The following is a 13372-nucleotide window of genomic DNA, read 5'->3' as shown; positions in this document are numbered from 1 at the left end:
CCAGCATAAAGTTCTCTTTGTCACGGCTCAATACGTCCTGTCAATCCTGACAAGAAATTTGAACACAGCCTGTCTACTACATTGTTGCTTGTATTAAGTCAAAAGAAATAGCTTTTTTTTTATTGAGCTTGTCAGATGTAGATACGCCTGAGTGACGTTTACATAACCTTACATCTCGACTATTCTATATACCCTAAGCAAAAAAAAGAGTTAGCTTATCTTGGCATTGTTTCCTGTTGTATTGTCATGTGAAGTGGGTTTGTTTTTTTCTTATGTTTTCAAGACAAAAAATACATTCACTGATAAGGAATGCTATGCAGATTTGCAGACGCGTGCGGATGCTGAATAAAACCTATACAATAAGTTCCACTAATAAAACAATCCTATTTTCAATTCTGTAGTTATTGACAATTGATTTTTTTAAGTTAAAATTCTGGTACATAGCCTATATGGTTGAAGTATTTACTGTAAAACTACATGTTGCTATTAGCAGAGTGCATGATTAGCTGATTTTTATTTATTTATTATTTAATTTTTCATATATATATATATATATATATATATATATATATATATATATATATATATATATATATATATATATACAGGAAGTGAACAAAAAAATGGAAACACCTGGGTAAATGAGGGACACCAAGTATATTGAAAGCAAGGACTTCCACACAGGTATGGCTCATGTGTTAATTAAGCAAATAACATCCCAGCATGCTTGGGGTCATGTATAAAAATATAATTATGGCTAGCATGGCTGCAAGAGGAGACTTCAGTGTCTTTGAAAGAGGGGTGATTGTTGGGGTGCATTTGGCAGGAGCTTCAGTGACCAAGACAGCTCAACTTGCTGATGTTTCACGAGCAACGGTGTCTAAGGTGATGTCGGTATGGAACTCCGAGGGAAAGACATCATCAGCAAAGGGCAACAGTGGGCGGAAGCGCATAATCCAGGATTGTGATATCCATGCATTAATTCAAAGTGCAAGGCAAAACAGGCGAGCAACTGCAGATCAATTGACTGCAAATTTCAACCTGGGGCGCGAGCAGCCAGTTTCATCAAAAACGGTCCGCCGAGAACTCCACAGAGAGGGATACCATAGTGGCCCAATGCCCTATTAAGTGACTTTACATTGGTGTTTCCATTTTTTTGTTCACTACCTATATATATATATATATATATATATATATATATATATATATATATATATGCATCCTCAATGTATCCTATGCATGCTCACTAATTGGGCTTATTGATTGATGCTTTTCAGAAGTCAGAATCCTCTGCAGGCATCTTAGCTTAAACTGTTTTTAACTGTTTTGTCTCAAGAAAAGGTCCAGACAGCATTGCAATTAGTCACTGCATGACAGGTCACTTTATCATATATAAAATCAATCTTTACCAGACAGTGGTATGGCTACAGTGCGGACAGATAATGCACACTTTCATGTAAGTAGCACTACACTATCTACCTTTCATTTACAAATTAACCCCTGCCAGATGACACAACAGCAATTATGCAATGTTGTGCATCGCACCACCTGATGGCCAAATATACCACTTCGCTGCCTGCTTAAGGAAATGTCACATCTGAATGATCTGAATACAGTTCCGTCTTGATCATTGTCAAGCATATGTAATTGATAGGCTGTCTGAAGATAAACAGTCATGGCTCTGCTTGGAGAATCCCCAGACTTTTAAAACAGGAAGCTCTACTGTCAAGCAGGATGTTACAGCTCTTTATTTCCCTGTGATACGGAAAGTGAAAAAAATCTTTCTGCACAGTTGTCCTGGACTGATTTTCTCGCTGGCAGCAGTACCCTGATGCTCAAGTCAATTCGAGGAATGCTTTGCTTTTATGGGCAAAGTTGGGTTCCTTGACAAGATTGACTACATTCATAACACTTCTACTTATACTGCCAAGTGTTGGAAGGAAAGAACAGAAGAACCATAGCAGTAACAACAGAACAAATAAAATAATTAACTACAGTATATCAAAAAGATTACAAAATCGTCTTCTTATCATCTGAGAAGTATTGCAAAACTTAGACCTATAGTCTCTACATCTGACGTTGAAAGACTAGTACATGCCTTTGTATCCTCCAGAATTGATTATTGCAATGCGTTATTTTCTGGCATCCCAAACTGTTTATTGTCTCGTTTACAACTGGTTGAAAATGCTGCTGCTAGAATCTTGACTAAAACCAAAAAAAAGGGAACATATCGCCCCAGTGTTGGCTTCTTTGCATTGGATTCCTGTAAATTTTAGAGTTGATTTTAAAATACTGTTATTAACTTATAAGGCTCTAAATAATTTGGCACCGACCTATTTAGGAGAACTGCTTACCCCATATATCCCCAATTGTAACCTTAGATCCCTGAATATGGAATTGCTGGTAATCCCTAAAATAAAGTATGTTAAATGGGGAGGAAGGGCCTTTTGTTATAGGGCCCCCAAACTTTGGAATGAGCTGCCAGCACATGTGAGGGAAGCTGAGACTCTATCTGTTTTTAAAACCAGATTAAAAACATGCTTATTTGAGCTGGCATTTTTATAATATATATATTAATGTTTGATATGTAGTACTTTGTATTTTTATATATTTTTTCATCTGATATGTTTGTTTGTTTGTTTGTTTGTTTTGTTTTTATAAATCTGACAATATTGGTGTCCTGTAAAGTGCTTTGAGATACACCTGTATGAAGGGTGCTATATAAATAAACTTTGATTTGATTTGATTTTATATATGTGGATGAATTGACTTCAGTATGATACAATACCTTTTTGGATAACACTGTATTATATTTTCAAACTATAATTACACTTTAATTACATGTGTATTTTTCTTGTTCAAGGGACTAGTTACTTGGCCAGTGTCAGGTTGTTCAGTGAGTCAGTTACTGAGGTAGGATTTGAACCCAGGAACAACCAGTTGCGAAATATCCGATTTACTGGACCTTTTTTTGATATGTGTTTTGTGATTCTGATTAGGTCTTCTGATAAATCTTCATTGAAAGCAACATTTTCCTAGATATACTGTAAGCAGTAATTAGGTTAGACAGAAAAGCAAGCATTACACGTTGAGGTTATTTACAACAAGGGCAGCAGTGTGGAGTAGTGGTTAGGGCTCTGGACTCTTGACCGGAGGGTCGTGGGTTCAATCCCCGGTGGGGACACTGCTGCTGTACCCTTGAGCAAGGTACTTTACCTATCTTGTTCCAGTAAAAAATACAACTGTATAAATGGGTAATTGTATGTAAAAATAATGTGATATCTTGTAACAATTGTAAGTCGCCCTGGATAAGGGCGTCAGCTAAGAAATTAATAATAATAATAATAACAACTTCTAGAACCAGAGTGTAGCCAAATACATGTGACATTTATACCAATTTATCTAAACCTCAGACACTGCTAGTTTATGTAGGTCATGAACTGCAATTCATTCTGCAGTCTGTTTATTTTATATATATATATATATATATATATATATATATATATATATATATATATATATATATATATATATATATCTAGGGATGCATATTAGATGTAGTGTTAGAAGGCATGACTTTTTCTTCTGAACCACTTTATTAACACTTAGCTAATTGTGCTTATTGCCCTGTCACTTAGTACAGTGAATCTGCTCAAATAAATTGGCATGAAGTGGTCATTCAAAAAGAAGTAGATACCAAAGATAAAATAAACATGAATAAGAAAAGGAAATTAATGAAGTGAAGTGATGCAGTAAATGTACACAATCATGTATGTGGCCTTTTCACCCCTTTTCCAGCCTGTCTTTGACCTTTAGTTATTTATTTGTTTGTTTATTAAAACCTGAGATTTGACAGTATTTTGCAATTATCAGTGTTACGAAGAACTATGACACACTGCCAGAGCTGTTTCAGTTGTTTACTGTCACCTAACACCTGATGAAAAGGCTTATATAAAAATTCTCTTTAATCTTTGCTTGTCCCAGAATCAAGCTGTGCTCCAGTACTATTAAAAAGTGCTGTATTCATTTATATTTAAAACTGTTGTTTGAAAGGGCACATAAGGTAAATATTGTAAAGCCAGATTTTCTGTGGGCCTGGATAACATTCTGTAGAATTAAAATGTTCCCGGGGCCTGCCGTTGGGACTTCTCATTTGCGAGGCAGTTCAGTTCCAAATCAGACAGATGTGACGTAAATGCATTTCCAGTGAAAGCCCACAGCTCTGTCAGCACTGCCGCTGCTTGCCTCAGATTATTCTAGTAAAACGGTTATTGTTCTGTGAATTTGTGATTTTAATAGCTGATAGGTCTCTGTTGTTTATCATGGTTTTTTTTTTTTTTTTCTTTAAGAAGAACTGCACAGCCTTTCATTTTCTGGGCCAAGGAAAGGGTGTCAAAATATTATTGATTATAATAAACATGCTTTTTAATAAGGATAAAATAAAATGAGCATTTTTTATATTGTATCAAAAGTACAATACTAGCAGTGGAATCATGTGCTATAAAAACTAGCTAACAAAGCAAATCAGTTAAATTAATGCACAACAGTTTGATATTACTATTACAATTGTCTTATGCATTACCAGAGTCTATTCATTTGATCGTAACAGTGACAGATTTTATGTATATATGTAAAATACCAGGGTGGGTCTTGTTCTATTAATTTAAACAACAGCAGTTTGAATTTTATGAACAAGAAATATTAGTAACTGACCACTGAAACAAATTTGAATGACACAAATGACAGTTTCAATGCTTTCAATGCTTATCTGCCATGTTAGTCAAAAGAAGATTAAAGTACATTAGAGAGGAAGCAAAAGCATACAAAATGTATTCTGAAATAGTAGTAGCGTGTTTTGAAATAGACCAGAAGTGTATTATTTGTAGTTTTATTAAAGAAGTCAACTTGACCCTTAATGTTTTACTAATGCTAGTGAAAAGTACTCATTATAGAGCAGATCAAAGAGTCTTCTTTTGCCACACTGTTTGTCATTCACTCACGCCCATACTCTTAATAATGGAAAAATGCTTATTCTACCGCTGCTATTAATAAACACAAAAACATGTGTCGGCTTATTATGACTAGAGCAAACGTTTGCACTCCCACTCATTTTGCATTGTATAGGGTGTTTACGTACTGATAAATATACTTCCTCTAAAGTCTGATATAAAAATAGGAACACTAGCTATTTTCAGCTAGGTTGCATCATAATCACTGTTGAAATATTGCAAGTGGAACATGATTTAAATAGATAAAGTTATTTAAACAGTTACAAATGAGCTGTCTAAAGAAGTAATCCTGGGCCTGGCTAATCTGTGTGTGTGTTGGGTCTCTTGCTCTGGCAGTGCTCGGTTTACACGATTGTACTTGTAGATTAAACACTTAGGCACAGCTTTGATAGATGAATAGAAAGTAGCAAAGAATGGTTAGGCAGTTGGGCCCAGGGTCTACCGTCCAGTCTAGAAGGAGCAGTCTTCAGTTGAGGTACCACCTTTAAGAGCAGTGAGAAGTCAACAAAGGCCAGGTGATGGAGGACCAGGAAGGAAGGAATGGGGAAGTTGGAGGAGAGAGGAAAGGTGGCCTTGCTTTTTTTTTTTTTTTTTTATATAAGATTAGCCGATAATATTTAGCAAAGGGGGCTGACCTCAACCATAGAGCTTTGGCAAGCGTCCAGTTATGGGAGTGGTGAAAGATGGCCAGTTCCATCATCAGTCGTATATAATCGAGTCTGTAATCATCACATTACGCAAAGGTAACGATTGACAATATGTTCAATATCACATTTTTGTTCCTGTTCATTATTCAGTATTTCCCTAGCAGTATAATTCATTGACAACAATCTCTTCTGCAATTTGGAGGATTACCACCCACCTCTAGATACCTTCAATTTGGACATTTTGAACCCCGTTGATTTTCAGTTCCAAATCCACAACTTATGCTACATTCACATGAATTTAAAATGCAAACTAAAAGAAAAGTGGCATAAAGGAATTTGTTTAACATTTTAAGGCTGTATGACAATTCTGTTTCTGTTTCATTCGAAACTGTGGCAATATGCAACAAAAGCCTGGTCAGCAGGCATTTCCTGATCGATAACTGACAACAAACGAAAGTTAAGTGTCAAAATCTGAAGGTCACCTATCAAACAGGTAATTGCAAAAAGCTTTTCTACCATTTTTAATTTATTTTAATCATCCTGGATTGCCTTAAAAATAATTCAGCACCCTTACTATATGAAATCCAAGATTCTGAGCGGGCATCTACGATATAGATTTTGTGATAATCTGTGAGGGTCACGCTATAGGATAACAACACAAAGTGATGTGTTATGAAGAAGGTGGTGCAGCCCAGCTAACATTTAACATTTTACTACAGTATATACAGTACATACAGATTACTGTAAATATACCTCATACTGTGCATCAAGCTATCATGTAACTGAATTTAAGGTGCAGGCTATTTAGTATATGACATACCTGTTTGTAGATTGAAGTTGTCTATTCATTGGCAATGAAGGTAGTTTAGATTACAATAGAAAAATATGCAAGCTGGTCCCAGACCGAAAATCCTTGTGATTGGTATGGTATGATTGGCCTGCCTATAAACACTTTATTTACTGAGAACGTGAACAGCAGTGGTTCCCCAGTATAACCTGAACTTCTTTTTTTTCTTTCTTTTTGGAGCAGGCCCCAAAATTGCAACCAAATGTTGGAAAGCTCGCCTGTTGGTAGCATTTAAAAATAAATAAATAATAAAGCATTATGGGCTAATGTTCCTATTTGTAAACTCCTTCGCCCTGGATCTGTGCCCACCTGCTCAATGTTGTTTCACTTAAAATGTTTAAATCTTTTTAAATTGATTTTTGAACTGCTGCTGTTTTTCATCTCGGTGCATTGCTCTTTATACATATGTGTGCTCTTATATTTCATTTTGTATGACAGATTGTGTATGTTTGTAATTGTGCAACTTTTGCCCACTGCCAGTCACTGGGGCCCACAGGAAACAAGATACTCATTCATTATAATTAGATAGGTTAACTTGCATGTGAGCAGACCGATGCCGAGATAAAGGTTGTCCGGTCGGGGTGTGCGGAAAATTAAAATTTGACCTTCTCTTTGATCTGCTTTCATAAATTATAGTAGTCAAATACTTTCTGCCATGTTAAACAGGCTGCAGTTACAACAATTAGCCACAGGTGGCACTGTGTGCAATGTCCAAATGCTGGTCAGTGTACATATGAAAAATGTTGACCCTCTAGTACTGCATGGCTTTTTTTATTATTATTATTTTAATAATATGTTTAAAACTTTTTTTTTTCATATATTATGAATGATGTGGTGTTTGTTTCCTCAGGGCATCACAGTGATGTACAGGGTTAAAGGGAATACATATTCAGTTTTTTTAGACATTTCCATTGTCTGGAGAAAAACATATAGGCTGTCTTGAATATAATTTGTGTGTTATATACGTGTATCTGTGTTTTACAATAAAGGTTCTTAATGCTTTAACTTGTTTTACTGTGTTCTTTTTTAAATACTGCCTAAAAGTTTAATACTGAAAGATTAGATCTTGTCTGAATTTGGACTAATACAGCTTGTCCTGTACTCCCAGCCTGAGATTATCGATTCACAAAGCATTAACTTATTAGTTATAAGAAAGTCTGTTTTGATTTTATAGACTGTTGTTGCAGCCCAGAAGAGTTTCATCAATATAAAACTTTATTTAATTCATAAAAACAGACTGAAAAAGTTTGTTTTGAACTGTTTTACAAGTTTGATAGACTTTATTATTTTCTGCTTTCAAAAAGAAGATTTCTTGTGCTATTTTTCCCATAATACCACACAAATATGTATTTACAATTGCATGTTTGAAGGTTCTTTCACAATGCACATTGCCAACCGGTGACAAAGTGATGTAATTGAGGAGCTTTTCTTACAGAGAAAGTCAATGCGCTTTCTCTTTACACATATGCCAGTTGGAGTCATCTGTGGCTCCCCAGGGACAGTGATGTGTGTTTTTTTATTACAATCATATTATTTTGAAATTGAATGTCAACTGTTTTACCACAGTTTTCTTTTTAATGATGACTTTTTTTTTTTAAATACCACTGAAATCAGCTGCCCAATTTCAGTCCCCTCTGTAAATCTAAGGTATAATTTAATTGTCTTAAATGGATCTGCTTCAGTAGTCATCTATTATTTAATTAAATCTTAAATTTAATCTTTGATAAAAAAAAAAAAAAATACTTCAAACTTCCAAATATCCTTCATAAATTCTGTCAGTGCTTTCACTGCTAGGAAGATCTGCTGCTACCAGAAAGCATGCTGTGGTAAACATGTATTAAGAACAACCTTGATAGTATATCATTCTGATAAGAGGAATGAATCCAATTGATCTTTTAGATTTTGTGTTAAAAAGGAACTGCAGTAATCTATTCTTCTTTGTGATTCTTTGAGAATGAAAAGTTATCTTGTTAAGGATAAAAGGAAAAGTATATAAGTTGTGACAGAGTTATGTGAAACTCAAATGTTCTCAAAGAAAAACATGAATGTGTAGAATATAAAATGTGTGTTTCTTGCTTTTGCAAAAAAGTGTGGCTTATGGCATTCTAAATGACAGTGTAAAATGGCAACAATCTCTTCCACTATTAATTTATTAAATGTAACATCTGCACTGCTTTATTTCCAATTTCTGCAGTTGAATCCTTTTGCATTTTGAAAGCAAATCATTTGTTTTAAATTGTGGAGCCCTTGGGTCTAAGGCTCCTACTGCAACAAAATATTTTAAAATATGTTTTTTTTATAGGACATTAGTGCAGGCGCAGAATCCAAAGTAAATAGGCCTTTTCAATATTAGAACCAGCTGTGAGCTTTCTTGCACTGATGAGTCATGCATTTCTTTTTTTTTTTACTTTTCTGGGTGGGAGAGCGAGGCAACCAGAACACAGAGTCTTATTCAAGAAGTTGTTTGTTTTGCTGAGGGTATCCTAGCCACAGGCCCACTCAGTCACATTAATTCGTAATGTATGTTTATTCTATTTTTTCTTTTTTCTTTTTTTTTTTCAACCAGTTCCAATAATAAAAACAGAACCTACTGATGACTACGAGTCCATAGCTTCCGGACTAAGCACACTATCCAAATCTTACTACAACCAGCAAGTCCTGACCTCCATGATGCCTCCGGATCCTGGCTCCTGTCTGGTGGCCAGCTTCCCTTCCTACCAGCAGAGAAACATTGTGATGTCATCCTCTTCACCCACCTCCAACTCAAGTCCTAAGCTGCATGACCTCTCCCCTTCCACCTACACCAAATGTAACGCCAACACTGGTCACAGTCAGCTAGCCAGTCTCCAGCAGCCCACAGCGGGTGTCCCCACAATCCAGGAAGTGCCCAACTCCCCTGACCAATCATCTCTCATCATGCTGCAGTCCCAGGTGAGTCAGCATCTGAGCAGTAACTGTTCCCATGGTTACCAACAAACACTCTATCCCAATAGTCCCTCTTCTTCCCTGGTTCCCTCTGCCGCCCAGGAGCCACTTTATGTGCAGACCTACAGCCCACCTCACCCCTCCGTGCCGATGGGGCAGCAACCTCTTCAGCTGAAGAAAGCTCAGCAAAATGGGTCTCCCACAAACCAGTCGGGGTCACTACCGCTCGTGCAGGAAGAGAATAGTCAGACCTCATTGCCTGTCATTGTCAAGCAGGAGCCCCAAGAGCTGGACCAGATGTACTTAGACGATGGTAAGTGGAAAACAACATAATGAGTTTTAAATTGCCTCCAAGCATCCGTCCGTACTGGTGTGCCACCTCACCTTGTAATGAGAAAAGTAGCAAAACAAGATCAGAAAGAAAGAAAAAGAAACAGTGGCACACGCATACGTGCTCAAATAATGTCAAGTTTACATTAGGGCCTTTTGAAGGAAACAAAACAATGGGGAATCATTTCCTACTGTCTAATATGAAAGATCAAAAGGTTACGCATTTGGTAAGGGCTGCTCAATTACAGGCTTGTGAGGTTTATTAGGCTCTCTAAAGTAACTGCCTGTTGTGTGTTGCTGTATGGTGGTAGTCATAAAGTTGACAGTCCACTGCTGTTCAGGTGTCTACTAAACAAGTACATGTTTGCAAAAGCTGATGGGGAAAAGCTGTGTTTACATGGCTAGAAAAAAGGGGACATAATATTGCTGCATAAATAATGGTTCCTGTTGTATAAAACCCAGTTGCAGGTGGTGCCAGCCATTTTGACCAGTGTATAGAAACCCTGCATAATCCGACAGTCCTGATACCCCCACAACCCAGTACAGACTTCAAAGCATGCTGACATCACAAAGCCTCTATCTTTTAACATGTTTGCTGTCTGCACATCTGTCATTATTCTGTGAGCATCTTTCAAGTAGAAAATTGAATCTATTGTATGACAAAATGTTGAAAACTTGACACACTTTTTAGAGAGTAAATGATAATTCGTGGGTGTGCCTGTAAGTGAATTAATTGACCAACTGCAATCCCAACACAGAGGATGCTGAAATTGCATGAGAGCTTACATACACTTTTTTTTTTACATCAGTGTATACTGCCAAGCCAGTTTGAAATAGTTTTCTCTTGGAATATTTTTTTTGTACTGTGGTATACCTGTTGCCTTTATTGCCATCAATGTACAGTAGGTGCTTTACATAGTGACACTACCCCAAGGCTGCGAATTGTATCTTTTGCCTTAGTAGATCTACCTACCTCTTGATTCAACAGTAGCAGTCTTGATTAGCAGCAACTCTGAAAGCAAATGTCTATACTGTGTGTGACATCTACTGATCATAATTAAAACAGGCACAAAAAACACAACATTTTCCATTGTAAGCCAGATGTGCTTGTCATGATTAGTGACCAATTTTGTACCATGGATATGCCATTTGAGCACTGTTGGAATCACAGACTTTCAGTCTGGCCTGCCTCTAGCTGACCGCAATAAAAGTTATACTTGTGTCATCTCATTTTTAAATAAGGCTTCTTGGATGGTTCCTGAGCCTTTGTAAGTATGTGGTGGTAACTGCATACGTCCAAATGTATCTTCCAAATTAGGCATTCCCATTCTGACCTCAATGTAATATGAAAAAGTAATCAGACGTGGGTTTTCCTCTAGATTTATTAGTTATATGTTAGTAAGGGATCTTCTGAAATGTGATTATGTGACATCATTGGACTGTGATTTAGCACTCACCACTAAATGTCCCAATAGAGCAGAGTTTCTTAGAGTTAATGGGATACATGAGCTCCCTCAAGTAAAAAAATAAAATGTAGCCTCAATATATTACAGAAAAGGAAGCGGCTTTCAAATGTCTACATGTAAAACATGTAACTGGTCCCAGACAAAGAAAAAAAAGGAACTCTGTCTACGATAAAATACTGTGATAGACTTCCTTTGTTCAGTTAAGGAATCTGGCTGTTAGCAAAATGACAGAAGCTGGAGTTGGTCTGATCATTGGAGGTTAACAATAATAAGTTACCATTCATGATGTATGACCTGACAGCTTTTCATCATTTTGCAGCTGACATAATAAGGAAAACCATACAAGACAGGAGCTCTCCTTTTGAATGTCCCTCAGTCAGATTTATTACATGATTGATCAGCTCTACCTTTTTTTTTACTCAGCTTTTGAAATATTAACTATCACAAATATACTGGTGACAGTCTTGTTGGAAAATCTTAACTGAAATATTTAGCTAAAATACTGCTATTTAACAGCAGGTAAACCTGTTCAATATTGTTTTCAATTGGAGCCAATGGGAAACAACCTCCCTGTCAAGAAAGCATTAGATTACAGGCAAACAAATCTTTATTCCTGAATTAAAAAAGATTACAAATATCTACAACACAAGGGGGGCAGGTAATAATGCAGTTCATAATGTGAGAAAGCAATGGGCACAAACTGTGGTTCTCCTAAATAGACCGATAAACACTGCCCAATAGTGCAGTGTATTGTTTAATAGTTCCTGTCTGCAATTTGTTTGGGGGTTTTTTTACATCTGGGTGCCTTGGTCACTACTGATTGATAAAAACTCCTTGGCTGGCCTGCAATCGGCCATGCGTAACAGGTCATAAAATGTATTTCCATCCCAGGACCAGGGTTAATTTCTTACAAACTACCTGGATAATTCAATATTTGTAATTATACATATATTTAAGCCTTTTCTATACTTGTGGTTATGAATTAGATTTATTCACTTGTGTTAATCATTTGTTAACTTATGGAATGTGTGTTGTATTGCTAAAATGATATACCGTTATTTGCACCTAGTGTATTGTTACAGAAATGATCAATGCAACTGTAGCCTATCTGAACTCTGGATATATACATTATATGACAACTGACCTGTACTGTAGATTTTATTGGAATTTTACAAATAAAAACCTTAAAGTAAATAATGAATTCTTGGTACAGAAAACAGCATACTAGGGGCTTCCGAGTGGCGCATCTGGTAGGGACGCTCCGCATGGAGTGCAGAATGCGCCCTATAGCCTGGAGGTTGCCGGTTCGAGTCCAGACTATTCCACTGCCGACCATGGCCGAGCACATCCCGGGGGGGGAGGGCGCCTGTGGGCTTGCCTGTAAACTGTCCAGAGCTGAGCTGTCCTCCGACGCCATAGCTCTGGGTTAGCTGCATGGCAGGCCTGCAGAGTGAAAAGAAGCGGTCGGCTGACGGCACACGCTTCGGAGGACAGTTTCTTTCTTTTTAACCAAAAAAAGATTCCAAAATGCACATTAAAAGAGTTGTATATAGTAAGCTGTGTCAATGAGGGTAAATGACTAGTGGGGTTTATTTTATTTATTTATTTATGTTTGTTAAATCTGTGCCATCCAGTTTTTACCCACACACCAGATAATCATAAATCAGCATTTTATATGTGAAGAGTTCTAAATTATTGTTGAAGCTGACACCATGGGATCATTCAAGAAGCTGCTTGATGAGATTCTGGGATCAATAAGCTACTAACAACCAAACGAGCAAGATGGGCCGAATGGCCTCCTCTCGTTTGTAAACTTTCTTATGTTCTTATGTTCTTAAATAAATGTACATTCTAGATGACAAAATGCACAATTTTGAATGAAGTTCATAAATTATACACAAAATAGATATTCACATTATTTTGTATTTCCATTTGGCTGCTGCTTGCTGGTGGGAAAGCTGTCTCCCTGTACGCTAGTAGTTTCCATAACAGTGAAATTATGCTTTCATTAATTTCTTCTTGATCTCGTTAACATGCTTTGACAGGGCGGTGAGTGGTGGGTAGTGAATGAGTCACACAATAGGTTTGCTCCAAAAAACCATAAAACAAAAGCAGATAGCCCCTATACCAGCAATGGTATAGGGGAAT

General features: G+C 36.8%; 1 protein-coding gene across 5 annotated transcripts in view; it reads left to right on the top strand.

The window, feature by feature from the left end:
* The window catches only part of LOC117399482 (nuclear factor of activated T-cells, cytoplasmic 1-like), a 117606-nt gene that overhangs the window by 73853 nt on the left and 30381 nt on the right, over positions 1–13372 (top strand). For 3 of the 5 annotated variants that reach the window (XM_059022318.1, XM_059022317.1, XM_033998695.3), the window contains one exon: positions 9070–9741. In XM_059022318.1, the coding sequence (XP_058878301.1) occupies positions 9070–9741 (672 nt within the window). The remainder of the gene's footprint in view (positions 1–9069; positions 9742–13372) is intronic. The other 2 variants (XM_034920139.2, XM_034920156.2) reach the window with 2 other exon arrangements.

Source organism: Acipenser ruthenus, chromosome 4, assembly GCF_902713425.1.
Source record: "Acipenser ruthenus chromosome 4, fAciRut3.2 maternal haplotype, whole genome shotgun sequence".
Lineage (NCBI taxonomy): Eukaryota > Metazoa > Chordata > Actinopteri > Acipenseriformes > Acipenseridae > Acipenser > Acipenser ruthenus.
The sequence above is the reverse complement of the archived record's forward strand: the minus strand, read 5'-3'. Positions and strand labels throughout refer to the sequence as shown.